The following is a 24,464-nucleotide window of genomic DNA, read 5'->3' as shown; positions in this document are numbered from 1 at the left end:
GTCCCTACAATCGTTTCATCATCAATTTCACTCAGCCAATCATCAGTCATTTGTGTAAGTGCTGTCCTTGTTGAATGTCCTTCTCTATTAGCATGCTGAAAGTTTGTTGTCAATTTGTTTACAATAAAATAGCATTGTATCTGGTCAGCCACAATTTTTTCAAAAGGTTTACTAAGGGTTGGTAACAGGCTGATTGGTCGACTATTTGAGCCAGTTAAGGGGGCTTAACTATTCTTAGAAAGTGGGATGACTTTTGCTTCCCTCCAAGCCTGAGAGCACACTTTCTAGTAGGCTTAAATTGAAGATGTCGAACATTGTCCACTATTATCCTCAGTAATTTTCCATCCAGATTGTCAGACCCCGGTGGCTTGTCATTGTTGATAGAGAACAAAAAAAACATCACCTCTTCCACACTAACTTTACGGAATTGAAAATTACAGTGCTTGTGTTTCATTATTTGGTCAGATATACATGGATGTGTAGAGTCAGCATTTGTTGCTGACATGTTACATCTAAGTTTGCTGATCTTGCTAATGAAAAAATCATTAAAGTAGTTGGCATAAATCTTTGGATTGTTCAAGTCGAAATCATAAAGTAATTATAATACTGTTTTAAAATGGTGTTGATGATTACAGTTCCCTCCATTTTCAAAACACTATTCAAACATGAGCCCAATAGAGATTCTGTCAAATGCTCACGTTGCAGGTTCTTGTTCTCTCTCTTCAGAGTCTCCAGATGATCCAGAGCCTCCTCGTAGGAGTTCTTCATCTTGAAGAGTTCAGTGCTCATTGAGCGAACCTCCTTCTGAGCTCCTTCCAGCTCAGCCTGGCCCTCCTCATACTTCTGCTTCCACTCTGCCAGAACCTAGGGAAATCAATGGGATTTTCTTTAGATCTTGATGAAGAGTTTTGAATCAGAAATATGCTACAATTATTCTGCATTTGATCATATAGCAGACAGAAAATATCACTCTAGGTTGAGAATTATTAATGTTCACCTTGTCAAAGTTCCTCTGCTTCTTGTCGAGGTTGGCAGCCATTGCGTTGGCTCTCTCAACGTCAATCATGAGGTCCTCCACCTCTCCCAGCAGCCTCTGCTTGGTCTTCTCCAGGGAGGCGCACTTGGAGTTGGTTGCCTCAATAGTCTCCTCAGCATCCTGCAGACGCTGGGCCAGCTTCTTCCTGTTGTATGACAGAATGTGTACAAATGTTAAAATACTTAGCAAAATAATAATTTCTTAGAGCCCCCTACGGCCCTCACCATCCACACCGTATATGAGTTTTTGCTGTTCCGTGCGACTCACTTGGCCTCCTCCAGCTCTTCTGTGCGCTGGATGGCATCAGTTTCATACTTAGTCCTCCACTGAGCCACCTCACTGTTCGCCTTGGACATGCCGCGTTGCAGCTCTGCCTTGGCCTCCTGCTCTTCCTCAAATTGCTCTCTCAGGAGGTCACAGTCATGGCGGGCAGACTGGACACCGTGGGCCAGTGCATTTTTAGCCTGTGAGAGAGAAAGTGAAAGACAAGGAGAGATAAGAGAGATAGTTAAACAAATTACAGTAAAAGTCTCAGAGGGTGGCGTAGTCACTGTCTAAACTATGTAGTTCATTTTGAGTTCCTTACCTTGACCTCCTCCTCAATCTGCCTCTTCAGCTCCTCCACCTGCTGGGTGAAGGCCTGTTTGCTTCTGGTCAGCTGAGTCACCAGGGCTTCCTTCTCCTCCAGCTGGCGGCCAAACTCACCTGCAGGAACAGAGGGACATCTTGTTAATTGGGTCTCTGTTCTCTCAGATTGAAAATTGATTTTAAGGTATCGCAGGGCAATGTTAGGTGTGAAACTGTGGAATATACTATCTGGATACATCCCCAATACAAGTTATTGTGTTTTACTGAATAATTAATTGGTTTGTTGTTCATTGTTGATGATGGTACCATTTTCTGTTAGGAGTCTGGCCCTCTGTCCACCGATGTCGTTGATCTGGCGAACATTCTCCTCATTCTTGGTCTTGATCTCGCTCAGCTGGTCCTCAAGAGTACGGCACATCTTCTCCAGATTGCCCTGTTAGTGAAACATGTTCCATCATTACTTTATATATGAGACTCCTGTCAACTTCAGTTCACTTGAATGGTAATGTAGTTGACCCTCCTCAACACTGCTTGATCAAAACATCACTACTCACCTTAGCCTTGGCGATGGCCTCCATGTTGCTGGAGAGGTCATCAATCTCCATCTTGTACTCACTCTTCTCCTTCTCCAGCTTCTGTTTGACACGCTGCAGGTTGTCAATCTGCTCCCCGAGCTCAGCCACACTGTCGGCCTGTTTCTTGCGCAGAGCGGCGGCTACGGACTCATGCTGCAGGGTGGACTCTTCAAGATCACGACGCAGCTTCTGGAACTCTGCCTCACGCTTCTTGTTCATCTCAATCTGAACAGAAGTGGCGCCTCCGGCCTCCTCCAGCCTCTCGCTGATCTCCTCAAGTTCCCTGGAGAGATCGGCCCTCTGCTTCTCAACCTTAGCCCTGGCAGCACGCTCAGCCTCAATTTCCTCCTCCAGCTCCTCAATACGAGCCTAGAACAGGGGGCAGGAGCAGGGAGGGATGAACACTACAATACAGTTGAAACAACTGAACCAAATAAATAATAAACAAAATAATAAGAGTCTGTGTATATTTTTCATAAATGTTAAAATGTGTTCATACAAAGCCAGTTTCACAAATATATTAAGTAGATGGTGTCCCATGCGGGAACCAAACTACAACAGTAAGAAGCACCATCTTGCAACCTTCAAGCCACCAGGAAAAATGTGTGATACCAGAATATTTTTTAGGAGATGTTTCAGGTGTGTTCTTTCCTGTACTGGAGCTTAGGTCCTGTACTGTACCTGGAGTTCCTTGATCTTCTTCTGTAGCTGAGCTCCCAGAGACTGTTCATCCTCTATTTTACTGAGGAGCTGGGATGTCTCAAACTCCTTCCTAAGAAACACAAACACGGACATTTTCAAACACATTTTGGGTAGAAAAGTGTAAAGAGAGAGTATTATACGAATCACATGCAAATGTTAATTCATATTTACAAGAATTAGACAAGAACAACCGTTCATTTGCTCAATATTGCAGGTAAAATTGCAGTAATTTGTTTTTGTTTACTTCTTGATTTTCTCATCAGACTGCTGCTTGTCATTCTCCAGGTCCATTATGGACTCCTGGGCCAACTTCAGATCTCCCTCCAGCTTTCTCTTGGCTCTCTCAAGGTCCATACGGAGCTTCTTCTCTTGCTCCAGAGAACCCTCAAGCTACAAGATAAAAACAAATGTATTTTTCAAATCTAAACAACAGAAGATAATAACATCTTACACACTATCATGGCCAAAATGTCTAAATCCACTCACGTCGTCCACTTGCTGTTCCAGCTTGGTCTTGGCCTTGGTCAGAGTGTTGACTTTGTCCTCCTCTGCCTGCAGGTCATCCAGTGTCTGCTGGTGGGCCTCTTGGAGGGCTTTCTTCTCCTTGGTCAGCTTGGCAACACTCTCATCCAAAGACGCCATCTCCTCTGTCAGGTTTTTAACCTAAAAACCGCCACCACATAATTAGCCTTTTGTTACTTTACATGGGAGATTTAGTTTCATACGTATTGCATTAATTTAATTCAGATTAGAAATGTGTCAACAGGTACTGTTCTATAGATTCAACACTAGATGGAGGTGTACTCCATGCCAGTGTACTGAATGGAAGTTATAAACGAGGGGCAGCTGAACATACAATAAATGTGGGGAGTACCACTATTCTACTATTTTGTGTCTTCATGTTTCCGCCACCCACAATACATCTGGAATTCCATTTCTATGTTTTGAGTTGATTGAGGTTTGGGTTATTGTTTGGTTAAACAAGACCTTGTTTTCAGTGGCGTGCTTCTCCTTCTCCACTTTGGCCAGGGTGAGCTCCAGGTCATCAATGTCCTTCTTCAGCTCAGAGCACTCATCCTCCAGCTTCCTCTTCTTGGCAGTCAACTCAGCATTCATCTCCTCCTCATCCTCCAGCCTCTCAGCCGTCTCTTTGAGTTTGGCCTCCAGCTGGATCTTGCTCTTGATGAGTCCCTCACACCTTTCCTCAGAATCGTTCAGATTCTCTGATTCCTGATTTCAGAACAGGACAAATATTTGCAGACTCACGTTGTTTATCAAAATATAGACTTGATTTAGTCATAGAGGTCAGAGCAAATCAACATTCATGAAATATGTATTTAACATGGGCAATAAAAAAAATGGTGCTCATTTGTGTATTCATGTGTATGAAAATATGACCTTAGGAGGATAATTTCTCACTCACAGATGCAACTTGGAGTGCCAGGTCGTTCTTCTCTTGCAGAATGGACACCATCTTCTCCTCCAACTCCTTCTTCTTGGCCAGAGCCTTCGCCAGGTCTGTTTTCATCTTGTCAAAGTTCTCCTTCATGTTGGCCAGCTCCTTCTCCGTTTCAGCGCTCTTCAGCAGGGGCTTGATCTTGAAGTACACCTTCATCCATGGCCAGGTTTTCACATTCATGAATGAACGGATGTTGTACTGGATGGTGAAGATGGCATCTCTGGTCGACAGAGAGGATAGAGTGACATGGTGAGTGACAAGGCCCAGTGCCGTCAAAAACATGATTGTCCTCTGTTTTATATATATTTCCACACTATGAGTTTGGAATAATACTCTGAAATTGTGAAGATTATGGTAATGCCCTTTTAAGTGTAAGCTTTGTTTGAAATGATTGCCTGAAATTGGTAATGTAATCTAGTTAATAGACAAATAAGAAAGAGCTTTACAAACCCCTTTGCCAATAACAGATAGTTTTCAATTTTTTCGCCTCCCCACTTTTCACCTCCCCCCAGACAGTCATAGATAAATTCTTGCTTGAGAAATTGCTCTTTGCTAAGAAGCTATTTTTGTTTGTTTTCAATTAATTTGGGGTAGGTGGCTGCATTTGACATCCAGATGAAAAGCGTGCCCAAAGTAAACTGCCTGTTACTCAGGCCCAGAAGCTAGGATATAGAAAACACTCCAAAGTTTCTAAAACTGTTGAAATAATGTACAGAACTAATTTGCCAGGCAAAACCCCGAGGACAAACCATACAGGGAAAATGGGTTTCTATGGGACTCCATTATTATTTATTTTTATTTTTTTACCTTTATTTAACTAGGTAAGTCAGTTAGGAAAAAATTATTATTTTCAATGACAGACTAGGAACAGTGGGTTAACTGCTTGTTCAGGGGCAGAATGACAGATTTATACCTTGTCAGCTCGGGGATTTGAAGTTGCAACCTTCCGGTTACTAGTCCAACACTCTAACCACTAGGCTACCCTGCCACCCCATGAACCTGGTTGCAGTTCCTACGGCTTCCACTAGATGTCAACAGTCTTTAGAAATTGTTTGATGTTTTTCTTTTGAGAAATGAAGAAGTAGTGCTATTCATTGTAAGTGTCACTCCAGGTGGACTCTACTGTTTTGCTATGCGTAAACTGGAGCGCGCTTCACATTGTTTTTATCCGGTATTAGAAACAGTTTATTCCTTCTTAAAATGTATTGATGATTGAGGTTGGATTAAGAATGTTGTTTGAAATGTTTAGACCAAGTTTACAGGTAACTTATTAGATACTTTGTAGGCGTGTTGGGCGAGTTGAAACCGGTGTATTTCTGAATCAAACGCAGCAAATAAATTGACATTTTTGGGACATAAAGAAGGACTGAATGGTGAGCATAATATACAAGGAATTTCTCAAAGCTGCTAATGAGAACCTTGACGACACCCACCTAGGTAGAGACCCCCACCTAGGTAGTGGCAGTGCTGGCAACATTAGCAGCAGTAACCCATGGGGATGGCTTCACACTCAGACAATCAGAGAGGGGGCATATTGCCCTGGCAGGACAAAATAATTGAATGGTCTGACTGCATCGAGGTGCTTGGTTAATAAATGGTCACAGCTGGGTTCAGGACTATGTGAAACATCACACCACAGTTGAAAAATATATGGCTAAATCCAATGAGGGGAGGGATGTTAGGGGGAAAGAATAAAGAAGCTAAATATATATATATATATATATATATATATATATATATATGTTTTAAATATATATTATATTAAATATGGGGGATTGGAAATTATGTAGACAATTACAATGATGGAAGCCACAATCTATGCACAATATTAATGCTGATCTACCCCCCCCCTCCCACTCCCCAAAAAATACAAAATAATGAATGGGTAAATATCACCAATATAAAAGACAACTGAACAGCTTTGCCAAATCCCAAACTGCAGCACTAATAGAACATTATAAGACCTACTTTCTCATTCTGATCAACTCACAGCATATACAGTATGTGATCATAATGCATTACATTCAGGTGGTTCACAGAAAGCTTTGCCAAGATGTCTACTCTTCCTCACCTCCTCTCCATCATCTTGGTGAACTCTTTTCTCATGAGGAATCCACGGCTGAGAGCCTGGACCATGCCGATCAGAACGGCCAGCTTCTCATCTCTCATCTCCTCCAAGACACCCAGCAGACCGGCTTTGAAGAACACCTGAGACACAGGTCAACATGGCCATTGGAACCAGATTCAGATGGTGACAGATAGAAAGGGTTGGATCAGAACAGGGGAACAACATCACTAGATTCATTTGAACAACATAAATATTGCAATTCTTACAAACACACCATGAAATAGCTTGTTTAAAAGTTGTAAGTTATTGCAGAGGTGTAGATGAATAATGTACACAGATACAGATAACTGAAGCCATACCACTCTAACACAATACACATGATAATGAGTTGAGTTTCTATACTTCTCCATCTTTTGAAGAAAGAAAAAAGGATGGATAACCAACTGGTAAGATGCTTTTGTTATGTACCTGACATCGACACACCGGTGCGTCAAACGACTCTAGGGGTTTAAATTATCATTGAAGTTCTTTTTTTGTTGTCAGATTTTGCTGGGGGTATTTGACTGACCTTGGTGTGTCCAAACTTGTAATCGTCGTGATTTATATCAATGGACCCAAGCAGCTTCTCAGAAGCCTTCTTGTTGTCCATGAACTGGCCCTCAGGGATGACACTGGCATTCAGTACTTTGTACCTGAATGACGAGACATTTTTAACACGTCAAGTTGTAATAGGTTGGTTATATCACATAAAAAGTAAGCCTATTCTGATGCTGCGAATGCCCTTGGAGCAGATCGTTCTGTGGTTGTGTGTGTGTTGTATGTTGTGTGTGTTGTGTGCATGTGTGTTTGCATGAGTGTACCTCTGCTTGAAGTCAGCATAGATGATTCTGCTGGGGAAGCCCTTTCTGCAGATCCTGATACCCTCCAGAACACCATTACACCTGAGCTGGTGGATAACCAGGAAGTTCTCCATCAGACCTGGAAAAACAAACCATGTCTCTTTAATACTTATTAACAGATTAAAGGATTGTTAAGGTTACTGACACTGTATTGATAAAATGTAATATTCAAGTCAATATTTATTGTACCTGGAGTCTTTGACTCGTTGGGGATCAGGCAGCGCACAAAGTGAGGATGAGTGCTCCTCAAGTTGGTCATCAGCTTTTGTAAGTTCTCCTGGAAGAGGGTTACAAACCATTTTCTCAGAAATTATTTATGGTAATCAATGCTCCTTTTGGAGGACTGAATATACACATTTCAAAAGCTCACCCTGAACTGGGACGACACAGTCTGCATGGAGCCACCCTTCTTCTTGCCTCCTTTCTTGGTTGTATCTGTTCACATGTAAGTAAGTAAAAGATCATTAGAAATAAGAGAATCAAATGCTGCCAATGAGATTGTGAAAAATAACAACTATTGACTTTAAAAACAATGTGGGTCTGAATTGTAACAGGTGCATTTGATGTGATGCTAGTCTTACCCTCAGGTGGGGCAGCAGGATACAGGGTAGCCATCAGTTTGACTGAGGACTTCCCGTACATAAGAAGAACTGATTCGTTCAGGGGGTCCTTGTTCTTCTCCAGCCAGCCAGTGATGTTGTAGTCCACAACGCCGGCATAGTGCACCAGGGAGAAGTGGGCTTCTGCCTTGCCTTTGGCAGGCTTGGGCTTCTCATATGCCTTGGTTTTGCCAAGATGCTGATCGTTCAGCTTGTTCTTGAAGGTAGTGTCTGAAGCCTTGGGGAACATGCACTCCTCTTCAAGGATGGAGAAGATGCCCAATGGCTTTACAAAAAGAGATGTATATCAAATTAGTGATTTTACATTTAGGATCACATTTATTTCTTTAGTAAACATCATTTTATAGGATTATATTCATTTAGGGGTCATAATAGGAAACATATTGAGTTCTCAACAGTCAGATATGTTGTACCATTGTGTTAATATCTCTCAATGTGCTCATTATGAGCTTTGATGTTGCATCCTATTATAATCCTTACAGACAATTTACCTTCTCAATAAGCTCAATGCAGGCAGCCAAGTCCATGCCGAAGTCAATGAAGGCCCAGACGATTCCCTCCTTCTTGTACTCCTCTTGTTCCAGGACGAACATGGTGTGGTTGAAAAACTGTTGCAGTTTCTCATTGGTGAAGTTGATGCACAGCTGCTCCATGCTGTTGTACTGTTGATGGAATTTGAAAAGGGATAATTTCATCATCATACAAGGCTGTAATCCTTCTGAATCACAACTAATTGTCTTGTTCTGGTCTCATACTCACATCAAAGATCTCAAATCCGGCAATATCGAGCACACCGATATAGAACTGCCTTGGATTCTTGGTGTCCAACATCTCGTTGATACGGATGACCATCCACAAGAACATCCTCTCATAGATGGACTTGGCCAAAGCCATGACTGCATTATAAACCTTCAATGATAATGCCTCAAATTAATACATGATATATTGACCATGTCCAGTGATAAGGTTGGGAAAAACAACCTAAGTATTTATAAGAAGCAATGCAATTGTCCCCAAAATAATTAATGTTGTCAGAAAATGTTTGATGGTGTGTTTAACCGCCTTACCTGAGGCACAGTCTGTCCCTTGGTCACGTACTCGTTGCCGACCTTCACTCTGGGGTAGCACAGACATTTCAGCAACTCAGCTGAGTTCAGGCCCAGCAGGTAGCCGATTTTATCAGCCACTGGAGAGAAAACCAACAACAACAGATCGCTTGTTTCTGATGTCACACTGACAATATAGTTTGGTCAACTATTTTGATTTTAACCCACGCATATTATTTAAAATATTTTATGGGGTTTTGAGTTTGTATCTCCTGCCTGACTTTCATGTGGCACTGTCTGTCTTACGTGCTTGGGACTGGGAAAGGGACTAATGCTTTCCACATATTACGTCTTACGAGTGGGACTCACCCTCAGTGCCGTCTGGCTCGGCCTGCTCCTCACGCTGCTTCTGCTTGAATTTCAAGTTGCCATGGTGCATTACAGCTCCTGTCAGCTTGTAGATGGCCATTTTCTCATCGTTAGAGAAGCCCAGGATTGTAATTGCATCCTGGTATTAAACAGGAAGTACAACAGTGAAGAACTGAACGGTAGTTTGCTCAGTTACAGTACACTACCATTCTGTATTCAGTCCAGAACAAATGGGATGGTTAGAATGAACTGGCTTCTCAGTTCCACATGATTACTTTTGGCCAACACACTAGTATATGACAGCACAATATGAGTTTTATCAATGCATTCAGTGTGTATTGTGGTCCTACCCATTCCATGTCTAGAGTTTGGTTCACACTTTGTATCACTCACATCGGTGGCATCCAGCTCGACCTTGTCGTCAATGCTGGCCACACTGATCTGACCCTGGCTGATCATGGGGAAGTCGTAAGGGTTGGTGGTGATGAGTGTCATTTCTGTGGACAACAGAGAATGGCTTGTCAGTTAAATCACTGAGAATTCTGCTGTCCTACCTTTACAGTATCTCTCCCTCCTTTACTCAATAGATGGACTCAAGGATACATGCAGTATATAATGCATAGCATTAAAAGAGGGGGACTGATGCTCCTGGACTAGTGTATCACAGTGCATTACTTGATCTTTCCCATGAAAGACCTTGAAAGACCTGCCTCATGTTTAGATGCCTTGTTACCTTGGAAGTACTCATTATAATAATATTAACAGTGTGGACTAGGAAACATTTGAATAAGTTCCACAGATGGCGGTGGAAATAATTTCACCTTAACCTGTACTTTGCCTTACCAACTAGCTCAGGTTTGTGGTTGGTCATCATCTGGTAGAAGATATGGTAGCCTCTCTCAGCGGGCAGCTGGAAGGCCACTCTGGACTTCTCTAGTAGGTCTGAGAGAGAGAGAGAGCGAGAGAGAGAGAGAGAGAGAGAGATAACGATAACGATATAGATATAACGATATAGATATATAGATATAACTATATAGATATATAGATATAACGATATAGATATATAGATATAACGATATAGATATTACGTCTGATGATATGATCTCCCCAAAATGTTGTGTTTGAATTTAAAGAGATTCTCCGGTACTTGTGTATACTTCATAGCCAGTAGTTCATAGTTCCTAGTTCTGGAACTCTCACGAGTCAAAAGTGGTCCCTGACAATTACGTACTACCTCACATTGGTGCAGATATGAGGCACCAAGTCATTGCTCTATCTTTTGCTCTGTTGTGAGTGCAACTTGCTAGCTGTCTCTCAAATTGTGAAGGGCTGAAGCTCATTGGCTGAAACTTGAATTACTAAGGGGGCTGACCCACATGGGTGAACATTTTGAGAAAATGGCGCCACATAACTTCCAGAAAACATTTCCTGGCTAATTAAGGTAAGAGAGATTGTGCATGTATGAACTAAATATTGACACATCTAGTACAAAGCGGGAGGTTGAAAAAATGCTTGCTAGTCTTCAAAGTTCCACAGCATGTCTTTAAGGAAAGCATTTAGAAACAAAAGGAAGGAAAACCAACTCACAGGTCTCAATGTCAGCTTTAGCCAGTTTGCCTGCTTGGAAGTGAATCCTGATGAATTTACCCTGTAGTTGAGGCGGAAAGAAATAGGTCAACTAAATAAATCTAACATTTTACTTTGATAGACCCCTTGAAATGTTAAAACTATAGTGAACTACTGAAATTTTTCCACCCAATATAAGGTAACTTCCACAGTATGCCCTTCATACTTACAAAGCGAGACGAGTTGTCGTTCCTCACTGTCTTGGCATTACCATAAGACTCCAGCAGAGGGTTAGCTGCAATGATCTGATCTTCAAGAGACCCCTGATTGAGACAAACACAAGTTTCTCAGAAACTAGCAAACACTTTTCTTAAAACAGTATTCACCGCTTGAAAAACAAAGTTTACACAGCACACCAAAATTAAATTTGTTATAAAAGCACAACCAACCTGCATTTTGGTGGGGTCTACTTCCTTCTTGACACCAGAAACTGCAATGGTGGCAAAGTACTGGATGACACGCTTGGTGTTGACAGTCTTTCCTGCACCGGATTCTCCGCTGGTTAATATGACAGACGGGTTTGAGTGTAAGATTGGTTTTTGCTAATCTGCATTGACAAATACACTGTTCACCTGTTTTCTAACAAAAGTCAATTATTAACTAAATATTTCCACTCATTGGCTCATTATAACGCACAACCTAATCCAGTTATAATGTAATGTAATAACTGAACAGAAATATAAACGCGCCATGGAACAATTTCAATGAGTTACAGTTTATGTAAGAAATCAGTCAATTGAAATAGATGAATTAGACCCTAATCTATGGATTTCACATGACCGGGCAGGGGCGCAGCCATGGATGGGCCTTGGAGGGCATAGGCCCACCCACTGGGGAGCCAGGCCAAGCCAATCAAAATGAGTTTTTCCCCACAAAAGGACTTTTGTACAGACAGAAACACTCCTCAGGCTCATCAGCTGTGGCTGGTCTCAGAAGATCCCGCTAGTGAAGAAGCCGGATGTGGAGGTCCTGGGCTGGTGTGGATACGTGCTACACATGGTCTGTGCTTGTGAAACTGGTTGGACGTACTGCCAAATTCTCTAAAACAATGTTGGAGACTTATGGTAGAGAAATGAACATTCAATTATAAAAACATCTGCGGCAATGTGACAAAACGGCACATTCTTTATTGTCCCCAGTGGTTAGAGCATTGGACTAGGATCCGAAAGGTCGGAGGTGCACCTATGCAACGATCGTGTTGTTTAATCAGCTTCTTAATATGCCAATATGGTCCCATTCTTAATATTAGACCAACACTTTACATGTTGCATTTATATTTTTGTTCAGAATATTTTCATCACACCCAAGTCACACAACATATCAGAATAGAAACACTTAATCAAGTGAAATGATAGAAAACAACTTACGTAATCAGGACAGACTGGTTCTCCTTATCTGGAACCAAAAAACATGTTGCTTATTATAATCAATCAACATTTGGAGTACATCATTATATTCATAAGCATCATCATGAATTTCATTTTGGAATATCTTCCATTCAAGGCTAGGGAAATGAGAGATTCCCAGCAAACTGTTCTAACTTAGACTAGAAGACAGTAGATTCCATCCATGCATCCATCCATCCATCCATTTCTCCATGAGAGCTCGTACCAATCATCATGAACTGGAAGGCATTGTCAGAGACAGAGAAGATATGGGGTGGAGCCTCCATCCTCTTCTTCCCTCTGTAGGCGTTGACAACCTCTTCGTCGTACACAGGGAGCCACTTGTAGGGGTTCACCGTGGCACAGAAGAGCCCAGAGTAGGTCTGGATGAAAGGAATTTCAATTAGGAGATTAGCAAAGTTAGATGGACTTTTACCTGGATTTTATGTGAGGATGTGGGTGTACTATGGTATACTAATGTGGGTCTACTGTATTGGTATGTTTTGGTTTCTACTATTCATTTGAGTGTAGTACTTTATGTGGGTATTTCTCATGTTCATGCATGTAGGAATTTCTTATGTTCATTTACAGTATGTGTGTATGTTTATGCAGGTTTCTTACATAGATCATCCATGCTGCATAACGCTCTTTGAGGTTATACAACACAGAGGCTTCATTCAGGTAGGTCATCATGGCCATGTCCTCAATCTTGTCGTACTTAGGGGGGTTCATCTGGTAGATGTCTGCTTCTTTGAACTCTTTGTCCTGAAACAGTCAGAAATCTAGATTTCACACGGATCAAATTGGTCATGAATGTTTTTTTGCTGATTAAATACACGATAAATCTTTTAAAAAAATGCATACCCACATTTAATCCAAGTACTTTGTTAACACCCACTGACAAATACATGTGATTCTTGACTTGTCATTATCAATAATTCCATGCCAATTTTAAACAGCATCAATAAAAGTGTTTTATTTGAGGGTTATTTTCTGCTTTAAAAAAAGAACAAAGAAATGATTCTTAATCTTTTTTTGTTACTGATTTCATATTGGCTTTGTGATGTTTTTGATCATTTTAAAATGTCAATACTTTTCAGATAAGACTTACCATTGTAGTGCCGTCAGGATTTGTGACTTTGACAGTACACTTTCCCTCTGTCCTGCCAGTGATCAAGCCCTTAAGGTACAGCTCCTTGACATCTGTCACATAGCAGGCGTTCTTTGAATCAAAGGGTGCGGCTTGTGCCTCAATCCTCTCCCTCTCGGGTTTACGAAGGTACAAGGCAGCCTTGCCGTAGATTTTCATCTCCGCGTCCGTACTCATGGTGACGGTTCACTAGGAAAGAGATGAAACAAGAAACATGATTGACTCTGTGGTGCTTCCTCCAGAGTCAACAGAGTGAGCGGTACTGTATCTCACACAGAATATTGTCTCACCTTCTTTTTACCCCTCCTACAGATGTATTTGTACGTCTTGGAGGATCCTGTGAAACATTAGGCTGTTGTGAATAAGCATAGGTCTGAAGCCTTATCATTTAGCCCTCGAAGGACAATAAACATTTTGAACGGCATAATTCAACTCCATCATTACAGCCATGTCCAATTCAACTACAGATGCAACCATACACTTTCATTTTCCTAGTTGCAATTCACTTTACATTCTCTCAAGAATTCTAAAAAAGCAGCCCTGAAAACCCAGTTACATTCTAGACCACCCCCTCATTTTACAAAAAAGGGTGCAGTAATACCAAATTTTACTGTGAATGAAAGTTACACTTTACAATGAAAGTTACACCTTACAATTTAAGTGAAACACATTTAACTAAAACCTTTTAAATCAATGCCACTTGATTGCGTATTGTAAAATCTTACAAAAGACCAAAAAATGCTGAATTCAAACAATGCAGTTAGCTACTGCCTTAGATGCTGAGTGAAAATAGACTGTATGTACACACTAAGGAAGTGGAGAAAGTCTTACCACAGAGGAAGAAGGTATCAATCTGACTTATGAATGCTGGGGCCTCAGCCTCCTTATATCTGGTTGGAAGTGCCAACCAAGCAAAAGTTAATTATGGACCACTCTAGTAAAGGAAATGGATTGGATGAGAGGCCTCTGTGTGTCTGTGTCTCTCTAGTCCCACCCACTTCGAGGAGCACCACACTCCTTATTCTTTTACCATGGATTGTTCTAGACTATTTTGAGACCTTAAGGAGGATCAGGTTGCCTACTGCAGGAATGTCTACAAATGACGTGTCCATCTAACTTGCTCCTAGAGTAGAGCTCTGTGGCTGACCTTGAGCTGCTGTACATACTAAACATGTGCACACTGTAATTTACATAAATAAAATACAATTATTTAGTTTAGAACTTGACCTACTGGTTCCATGTAAATCTCAGACTGAGAAAAATGTGATCTCCCGCTATCTGCAAGTTTGGCCAATGGCATAACACCTCATTGACATGTAAATTCAACCAACCATTCTGAATACATAAATGTTAGAATACATACTTATCTTTAATATAATATAATATAAAATTTCACAGAATTTTACGTAAATGAGAGATGTCATAACTAGTAATTATGCCAATGTTTTAATAATCAAATTGATTCCAATAGTATTCCAAATTGATTCCAAATGTTCCTCAAATAGTGTAATGGAGTGAGTCCACGTTGCCCCCACAACCATTATAATTCTTTATAGAAAATATAATCTGACTTTATTTAGTTGAATATCAGTAATTAATTAATCCTTACCAATAACTATATATATTTTTTGAACCTCTCCTCACCTCATGCTTCTGACAGAGTTGGCCGTTACCTCACGCTTTTGCTCAGTTTGATTTATGACCCTGGTGAAACCATATCAAATAAATATTTAAAATCTAGAACAGACACATTTAGGCTTTTATATAGCTTATAGCACTGTTAACTCCGATGTGTAGTTATTCATCTACATTATGAAGATGCCGCAGGCGCTTTAAACAGTCCAGTCGGATTCTTACGACTTAAGGTTAGAGTTAAAATTCCGATGGCCCATAACACCGGTACACTATTTCATGACTCCTATCCACTCATATGGCTGAGAGAGATATAATATAGCTGCCTCAAATTTTCATGGCACTCTGAATGAAGTAAATCGCTTAGCAGCTGAGCAGGCTTCAATAAAACTGATATGAAATGAATAGGGGTGGCACTTAATACCAACGCCTTTGTAATAAATCATTTATCATTTATTATTAAATTGTTTATTCATCATTACTCACACATGTTAGTAAGTTATTCACACATTTATAAACACATTTGAATGTGTTTAATAATGATTTATGAGATCATTCATAAGATGTTAATTTAAGGCACCTATATAAACCATGTATTAATCGGCAGAACAAACTTGTCAGCTCAGGGATTCGATCTTGCGACCTTTCGGATCCTAGTCCAACGCTCTAACCACTAGGCTACCTGCCACCCCATGTATAGCCCCTTCAAAAAAAATAACCACTAATCCTGAAACAATTCATTTGTTTCTCCAAATTGGAAATTACATGTGAGATGCATCTTTAAGATTTGATGTACTAGTGTGATTTGTATTTGTTAAAAGACATAGGTTCTTGGTATGAAATCAAAATCAAAACTTTTAACAATAATTTTACAGCTTTTAATATCTAACATTTTCTGTGAAACACCTTCAATCAATTGCTGTGTAAAAGTTATTTATTTCCAATTGGTTCAGATGAATTAATGTGGCATTCTGATTATTTCAGATGCTGCGTTTCATTCCATCCCCCAACGAGCAAAATGAAGACGTCACAACGTTCTCCCAACTTATTAGCAACAACGTGACAATGTCCTGTATTAATAAAGTCACTGTTGGAAACATCATAGGGGGCGTTACAGGAGACACATGTTGAGTAGGCAAGGCAAACAATCTTTTAATTTCTTAGGCTATGCTATTCTCATCTCAGCAGTCAAGGCTTATTGTTTAAAGCCTTTGAAGTGATTGAGTATCGGCCAACTCTTCCAAACAGCTGCCACAACATATTTTCTAGACACGTTTGTGGGTAGAGAGAGTCTTCGTACCATGCAGATTATTAAAATGGAGTTCATGACATTAAAGGTATTTTAATGGGCAGGTGTGTAGATATCTTACATGATATTTAACCACTTGTCATTGTATCTGCGGGACATGTTTCTCTTAGATCCACAGTTGGGTATAAGCTTTCCTTAGAATCAGTTTACCAAGTCCTCAACTTAACCATAAAGGTGGAAATTATAAAACAGATCATTAGATTGATTTTTAGATCAATATCAAAGTTATTCTGTGCTTACCTGACACTCCATGATAGAGGGCACACTTGTACATTCGGCCACAAAGGTCAAAGCTGAGGATTCTCAGAATGAGGTGAGCACTGTATCTGAGTGGTAAAACAGTAGCTGGACAGGAAAGGGTTAAGGTGTGCTGTAGATGAATGCAGTGGACCAAGCCCGGGCCTGGAGAGCTGCTGGCAGAGTGCACAGGCTCTTTTCACTAACACACCTGATTGGTTCGAATCAATGCTATGAGGAGTTGATTCGCTTAATCAACTGTGATAGAGCTGACACACCTGATTGGTTTGAATCAAGACTATGAAGAGTTAATTAGCCGAATCAGCTGTGATAGGGCTGACACACCTGATTGGTTCGAATCAATACTATGAGGAGTTGATTAGCTGAATCAACTGTGATAGGGCTGACACACCTGATTGGTTCGAATCAATGCTATGAGGTGTTGATTAGCCGAATCAGCTGTGATAGAGCTGACACACCTGATTGGCCGAATCAGCTGTGATAGAGCTGCTGTGGAACAAAAGTCTATACCACCTTTGCAGCTGTCCAGAACTGTTGCAGAACCCTGATGGTATTGTTAACCGCCAGCTGTCCAGAACTGTTGCAGAACCCTGATGGTATATTGTTAACCGCCAGCTGTCCAGAACTGTTGCAGAACCCTGATGGTAACATCACAATGACATCAATGATATCACAGAGTGGCAAGTAGCTTATAGTGATTATAGTGTTAATAATAGAGAGGTTGCTAGTTCTTATCCCTGAACTGACAAGGGTTTCTCAGGGGGGAGTTGGGATATGGGAAGAAAATAAAGAAAATGGATTTCACAAATGTAAATCACCCATCATAATACATGTTTAAATCAGACCAACTCCTTGAAGTCTGCATTTGTCTAAAAAAACAGTATTTTGCTCAAAACTTATATATATATTTTTTTACCCTTAAGCATGTGTGCATCACTGTATTTTTACCTTGGGATATTGTTTTTCTACAGGAAAAGTATAAAATAAATACCTGGAGTGCCTCTTTAAAGGTGTTCTATCTCACAAAGTAGTGTTATTGTGACAGGCATGAGTTGTCTGCCAGTCCTCCGCCATTGGCATACAACAGCGGTTTTTTTTGTAACGTGATTTAATCCATTACAATGTCCCCCCGGTAAAGGTCTAAATTGGGATGTATAATGTCACAACGCAGTGGCAGGGGTCCACATAACAGTCGTGGTATCCTTTTGAAAGACTTGGAGTCGTCAGAGCTTCAGGGCTCAGCTCATTCAGAACTTATTTTCCATGCAGGTCACATATCTCAGTGGTGAATCTATTACAGTAGCCAATGTCAGTCAAGGTGGTGGACAGGGTTGATCAAAATGGTCAAAATATTGCGCTGTCCTACACCGGAGTCCTCTGTCTTCCACAGCATAGGTTGTCGGAGCTTTACTTTAACAGCAAGTCTATGAAAGGATGACATGTCTAATTAAAAAAATATATATATATTGCTATTAAAAGTATAAAGAAATGAATCTTAAAAGTCAGTTATTGTGTCTTTTTAAAAAGATGTTCATCCCCATAACCACCCAATCGAACACATCTGTTAAACCTTGTTTTTGGAACTCCAGTCCAATGTCATGAGGTCAAAGAGCAAAAAACACGATTATTTACAAGCCCTATCAATGATCTTGTCTTCAATATTGCCATGTTCACAAACTGGGTGTCAGGAGTAAATGTAACCACCACACCATAATTTGGCTTCATTACCCCCCTGTCAAATTGATTGAGTATCAAACCAGATCTACTGCCGTTTGAGCACCAGTGGGATACAGACTAGACATGGCCAAATACAGACCAGTGTCAAATACCCGCTTTTTTTTTTTTTTGGACAGCTATATATATATTTAGATCCTTTTAAGACAGGACAAGTTCATAACAAAAGAGAACATTGATGAAAGCGGTAATCCCATCCCCTCCCCTCAAGGGTTAGGGTTGTCCTGCAGCTGTTGAGTGTACATACATCTTGGGTAGCAGGGGGACTGGTCCAGACCAGCCTTAGGAAAGAGTGACATCACAGTCCTCTAGAGCAGTGGTTCCATAACTGTGTATATATGAGTACCAGTCAAAAAGTTTAGACACACCTAGTCATTCATATTTTCTACATTGTAGAATAATAGTGAAGACATCAAAACTATGAAATAACACATATGGAATCATGTAGGAACCAAAAAAAAGTGTTAAACAAATCTAAATATGTTTTATTTTTTATTTTGGAGATTCTTCAAAGTAGCCACCCTTTGCCTTGATGACAGCTTTGCACACTCTTAACTAGTACCCACGAAACACCAGTCTCAACGAAAACAGTGAAGATGTGACTCCGGGATGCTGGCCTTCTAGGCAGAGTTGCAAAGAAAAAGCCATATCTCAGTCTGGCCAATAAAAATAAAAGATGAAGATGGGCAAAAGAACAGACACTGGACAAAGGAACTCTGCCTAGAAGGCCAGCATCTTCACTGTTTTCGTTGAGACTCGTGTTTTGCGGGTATAATTTAATGAAGCTGCCATTTGAGGACTTGTGAGGCGTCTATTTCTCAAACTAGACACTAATGTACTTGTCCTCTTGCTCAGTTGTGCACCGGAGCCTCCCACTCCTTTTTCTATTCTGGTTAGGGTCCGTTTGCGCTGTTCTGTGAAGGAAGCACGAGATATTCAGTTTCTTGGCAATTTCTCGCATGGAATAGTCTTCATTTCTCAGAACAAGAATAGACTGACTAGTTTCAGAAGAAAGGTCATTGTTTCTGGCCATTTTGAGCCTGTAATCGAACCCACAAATGCTGATGCTCCAGATACTCCACTAGTCTAAAGAAGGCCAGTTTTATTGCTTCTTTAATCAGAACAACAGTTTTCAGCTGTGTTAACAAAATTGCATAATGATCAATTATCCTTTTAAAATGATAAACTTGGATTAGCTAACACAAAGTGCCATTGGAACACAGGAGTTGCTGATAATGGGCCTCTGTACGTCTATGTAGATATGCCATTTAAAATTAGCCGTTTCCAGCTACAAAATTAATTTACAACATTAACATTGTCAAGACTGTATTTCTGATCAATTTGATGTTATTTTAATGGACAAAAATTGTGCTTTTCTTTCTAAAACAAGGACATTTCTAAGTGACCTCAAACTTTTGAACGGTAGTGTATATTTTTCATTACTTTTAGATTTTTGTGTATTGCTGTGAATTGTTAGATACTACTGCACTGCTGGGGCTAGCAACACAAGCATTTCGCTACTCCTGCAATAACATCTGCTAAATATGTGTATTTGACCAAAACATTTTGATTTTGAATTTTAATTCAAACCACAAGTCCAGAGAATAATGGACCATTTCTTTGTGGATTTTGAGGTTATTGTATTGTTTTCTTCCAGGCACACCGACACGACAATGCCTCTTCCCCCTCAGAACATGGGGCTTCAGATCCTCAGAAAGTTCTACAGGAGCACCATTGAGAGCATCACCGCTGGCTGCATCACCGATTGATATGACAACTGCTTGGCATCCGACCGTAAGGCGCTACAGAGGGTAGTGCGAAAAGCCCAGTATATCACTGGGGCTGAGCTCATTGCCAATCCATTACCTCTATACCAGGCGGTGTCAGAGGTAGGCTCTAAAAATGGTCAAAGACTCCAGCTACCATATACTGTTCTCTCTGCTACCGCACAGGAAGCGGTACCGATGTACCAAGTCTGGAACCAACAGGTCCGTGAACAGCTTCTACACCCAAGCTATTAGACTGCTCAATAGTTATTTAAATAGTTACCTGGACATTCTGCATTGACCCTATCTGCACTAACTTTGTTTTGACTCATCACATACACTGCTGCTACTGTTTATCATCTGCCACTTTACCCCTACCTATATGTGCATATCTACCTCAATTACCTCATACCCCTGCACATCAACTCAGTACTGGTACCTGTTAGTCTACACCTGTTGTTTATGTCACTTTACCCCTACCTATATGTACATATCTACCTCAATTACCTCATACCCCTGTACATCAACTCAGTACTGGTACCTGTTAGTCTACACCTGTTGTTTATGTCACTTTACCCCTACCTATATGTACCTATCTACCTCCATTACCTCATACCCCTGCACATCAACTCAGTACTGGTATCCAGTGGTATATCATTATTCATTGTATTTATTCCTCGTGTTATTCTTTTTCTATTATTTCTCAATGTTATTCTCTGTATTATTGCGAAGGGCCGTAAGTAAGCATTTCACTGTTAGCCTACACCTGTTGTTTACGACGTAACCAATGCAATTTGATTTGATTTTGGAAGGTCCACTTACGGCCAGGTTTCAGCCTCCTGAAAACATACCCATAACATTACTGTAACGGCTGTCTTGGGAAGAAGGTGAGGACCAAAGCACAGCGTGGTAAGTGAACACTGAATAACAAACAAAGAAACAACCGAAACAGTTCTGTCTGGTGCAGACACACAAAGACTGAAAATAACCACCCACCAAACACAATGGAAACCAGGCTACCTAAATATGGTTCTCAATCAGAGACAACGATTAACAGCTGCCTCTGATTGAGAACTATACCAGGCCAAACACAGAAATAGAAAATCATAGAAAAACTAACATAGACAACCCACCCAACTCACACCCTGACCATACTAAAACAAAACACAAAACAAAGGAACTAAGGTCAGAATGTGACAGTACACCCCCAAAAGGTGCGGACTCCGGCCGTAAAACCTAAACCTATAGGGGAGGGTCTGGGTGGGTGTCAGTCCACGGTGGCGGCTCTGGCGCGGGACGTGGACCCCACTCCACCATAGTCCTTCTCCGCCTCTCTACCCGGCTCTGTGGCCTCTTTAACGCGGCGATTCTCACCGCCGACCTCGGAGACTCCGGCAGCTCCTGACTGACAGACGGGAGACTCCGGCAGCTCCTGGCTGACAGACGGGAGACTCCGGCAGCTCCTGGCTGACAGACGGGAGACTCCGGCAGCTCCTGGCTGACAGACGGGAGACTCCGGCAGCTCCTGGCTGACAGACGGGAGACTCCGGCTGCTCAGGGCAGGCGGGAGACTCCGGCAGCTCAGGGCAGACGGGAGACTCCGGCAGCTCAGGGCAGACGGGAGGCTCCGGCAGCGCTGGGCAGACGGGAGGCTCCGGCAGCGCTGGGCAGACGGGAGGCTCTGGCAGCGCTGGGCAGGAGGAAGGCTCTGGCAGCGCTGGGCAGGAGGAAGGCTCTGGCAGTGCTGGGCAGGCAGGAGCACCTGTAGGAAGGAGACGGAGAGACAACCTGATGCGGGGGGCTGCCACCGGAGGGCTGGTGCCTGGAGTTGGCACCGGATAGACCAGACCGTGAAGGTGCACAGGAGGTCTCGAGCACCGAGCCTGCCCAACCTTACCTGGTTGATTGCTCCCCGTAGCCAGGCCAGTGTGGCGAGGTGGAATAGCCCGCACTGGGCTGTGCTGGCGAACCGGGGACACCATGCGTAGTGATGGTGCCATGTCCCCCGGCCCGAGGAGACGCACTGGAGACCAGATTCGCTGAGCCGGCTTCATGGCACCTGGCTCGATGCCCAACCTAGCCCTGCCGATACGAGGCGCTGCCATGTACCGCACCGGGCTATGCCTGCGCACCGGGGACACTGTGCGCTTCACGGCATAACACGGTGCCTGCCCGGTCCATCTCTCTCCAAGGTTAGCACGGGGAGTTGGCACAGGTCTCCTACCTGACTTCTCCACACTCCCCGTGTGCCCCCCCCCAATACATTTTTGGGGATGCCTCTCGAGCCTCCTTGATCGCCGTGCCAACTCCATTGGCCGGTATCTCTCCTCACATTGTTCCAGAGAATCCCAGGCGGGCTCCGGCAACCGACCACCTCTCTATTTCGTCCCATGTTGTAATATAGTCGCTGCTGCTGCTGGTGCCCGTTACCACGCTGCTTGGTCCTTTGGTGGTGGGTGGTTTTGTTACGGCTGTCTTGGGAAGAAGGTGAGGACCAAAGTGCAGGGTGGTAAGTGTTCATCTTATTTAATGAAAAAACTAAACACTGAATAACAAACAGCAAAGAAACAACCGAAACAGTTCTGTCTGGTGCAGACACAAAAAAAAGACTGAAAATAACCACCCACCAAACACAATAGAAAACAGGCTACCTAAATATGGTTCTCAATCAGGGACAACGATTAACAGCTGCCTCTGATTCAGAACCATACCAGGCCAAACACAGAAATAGAAAATCATAGAAAAACTAACATAGACAACCCACCCAACTCACGCCCTGACCATACTAAAACTAAATACATAACAAAGGAACTAAGGTCAGAACGTGACAATTATCCAGATCTTTTCAGGGGAAAATGTATTACTTGTTAAACAAAATCTCTTTACCTGAGCAATTGTATCAGTATAAAATAACATAATTTTCCCTAAAATATTTTTGCTCAGGATTTGTATTCCTTATTTTATACTTTTTTTTGCACAGTTTTCATTTTGGACCTGACTGCATGTGGCATGGTAGACATAGTGGAGATCTGAGATCAGACGATTTTGATTTAATACCTGCTGACAAAGATCTACAGGCTGGGCTCATTGCGTCTTGAAGCCTCTGGTATGTAGATAAGTGTAACAAATACTGCATACATGAAATGCTTTTATATTGGTCGTAAACTGGTATAGACTAATGTTGTCATTATAGGAGTATGGTTCAAGTGAACGCTGACAGGATAATTCCACCGTGTCTAATTTAAATCCTATAATAAATCTATTATCATAATGAGGACAGTGGAAGGCAAGTTGGTAAATATATTTGATGGCAGCATTGAGGGTAACATTTACTGAAATTTCACAAACTAATATGCTGCACTGGTCATGCTGTTCCCTAAAGAGTGTACGACGCAGGCACATTCTCTCTCACACAGACAGGCACACACACTGGTAGACCAAGAATGTAAAATACCAGGGGAAGCACTGGCAGCATGCAGACGACTGCAGTGATTCTCCTACTACACACTGACTAGTTCTGTCTCTGACTCACAGACAGCCAGGAGGAGAGGTTATGTCTCTGACTCACAGATGACCAGGAGGAGGAGAGGTTCTGTCTCTGACTCACAGACAGCCAGGAGTAGAGGTTCTGTCTCTGACTCCCAGACAGCCAGGGGGAGAGGTTCTGTCACTGACTCACAGACAGCCAGGAGGAGAGGTTCTGTCTCTGACTCACAGACAGCCAGGAGGAGAGGTTCTGTCTCTGACTCACAGACAGCCAGGAGGAGAGGTTCTGTCTCTGACTCACAGACAGCCAGGAGGAGAGGTTCTGTCACTGACTCACAGACGGCCAGGAGGAGAGGTTCTCCGATTTTTTCCAGACTATTTCAGTCAAAAGAACATATCTTTCGATACATTTTGTTCATTTGATGCCCCCCTACTGGTGAATGTTGAGCTGAAGACTTGAAAGAGTCAGGATTCAAGAAACCTCTGGTTCTCATGTCATTCACCATGGGGAGCTTATTCATTGGAGCGATCATTTGTGACTCAGCCTTGTGTAATGTGTGCTTTTAAACAATGTACAATTTGTTGATTGCTAGGCACACAAATACAATTATTTCTTGATACATTTGAAACCAGATCTAGTTTCGGCCACAACTGAACTAGATCATGAACAACTTTAGGCGAATGTCACGCCCTGACCTTTATGTCTCTATTTTGGTTTTGGTCAGGGCGTGAGTTGGGGTGGGCATTCTATGTTTT

General features: G+C 41.9%; 1 protein-coding gene across 2 annotated transcripts in view; it reads right to left on the bottom strand.

The window, feature by feature from the left end:
* LOC110509126 (myosin heavy chain, fast skeletal muscle) overlaps positions 1-24,464 on the bottom strand; it is a 69,226-nt gene that overhangs the window by 6,109 nt on the left and 38,653 nt on the right. Inside the window, exons 1-32 of one of the 2 annotated variants that reach the window (XM_021590094.3) lie at positions 14,355-14,454; positions 13,814-13,860; positions 13,485-13,712; positions 12,995-13,138; positions 12,600-12,756; positions 12,356-12,383; positions 11,378-11,486; positions 11,159-11,251; positions 10,950-11,010; positions 10,206-10,304; positions 9,756-9,859; positions 9,363-9,501; positions 9,015-9,133; positions 8,707-8,856; positions 8,439-8,609; positions 7,909-8,212; positions 7,698-7,762; positions 7,517-7,604; positions 7,289-7,406; positions 6,997-7,120; positions 6,432-6,568; positions 4,325-4,580; positions 3,889-4,131; positions 3,388-3,564; positions 3,146-3,291; positions 2,881-2,971; positions 2,179-2,568; positions 1,931-2,057; positions 1,623-1,741; positions 1,304-1,500; positions 998-1,181; positions 699-864 (exon numbers count right to left, since the gene is read on the bottom strand). In XM_021590094.3, coding sequence (XP_021445769.1) covers positions 699-864; positions 998-1,181; positions 1,304-1,500; positions 1,623-1,741; positions 1,931-2,057; positions 2,179-2,568; positions 2,881-2,971; positions 3,146-3,291; positions 3,388-3,564; positions 3,889-4,131; positions 4,325-4,580; positions 6,432-6,568; positions 6,997-7,120; positions 7,289-7,406; positions 7,517-7,604; positions 7,698-7,762; positions 7,909-8,212; positions 8,439-8,609; positions 8,707-8,856; positions 9,015-9,133; positions 9,363-9,501; positions 9,756-9,859; positions 10,206-10,304; positions 10,950-11,010; positions 11,159-11,251; positions 11,378-11,486; positions 12,356-12,383; positions 12,600-12,756; positions 12,995-13,138; positions 13,485-13,700 — 4,522 coding nt within the window. In that variant the 5' untranslated portion in view covers positions 13,701-13,712; positions 13,814-13,860; positions 14,355-14,454. Of the gene's footprint in view, positions 1-698; positions 865-997; positions 1,182-1,303; positions 1,501-1,622; positions 1,742-1,930; positions 2,058-2,178; positions 2,569-2,880; positions 2,972-3,145; positions 3,292-3,387; positions 3,565-3,888; positions 4,132-4,324; positions 4,581-6,431; positions 6,569-6,996; positions 7,121-7,288; positions 7,407-7,516; positions 7,605-7,697; positions 7,763-7,908; positions 8,213-8,438; positions 8,610-8,706; positions 8,857-9,014; positions 9,134-9,362; positions 9,502-9,755; positions 9,860-10,205; positions 10,305-10,949; positions 11,011-11,158; positions 11,252-11,377; positions 11,487-12,355; positions 12,384-12,599; positions 12,757-12,994; positions 13,139-13,484; positions 13,713-13,813; positions 13,861-14,354; positions 14,455-24,464 lie in introns of those variants that run through there. The other variant, XM_090225275.1, reaches the window with a different exon arrangement.

The sequence above is a fragment of the Oncorhynchus mykiss genome, chromosome 28, assembly GCF_057628025.1.
Source record: "Oncorhynchus mykiss isolate SJ-2025 chromosome 28, ASM5762802v1, whole genome shotgun sequence".
Classification (NCBI taxonomy): domain Eukaryota; kingdom Metazoa; phylum Chordata; class Actinopteri; order Salmoniformes; family Salmonidae; genus Oncorhynchus; species Oncorhynchus mykiss.
This window is presented reverse-complemented; position numbering and strand designations above follow the sequence as displayed.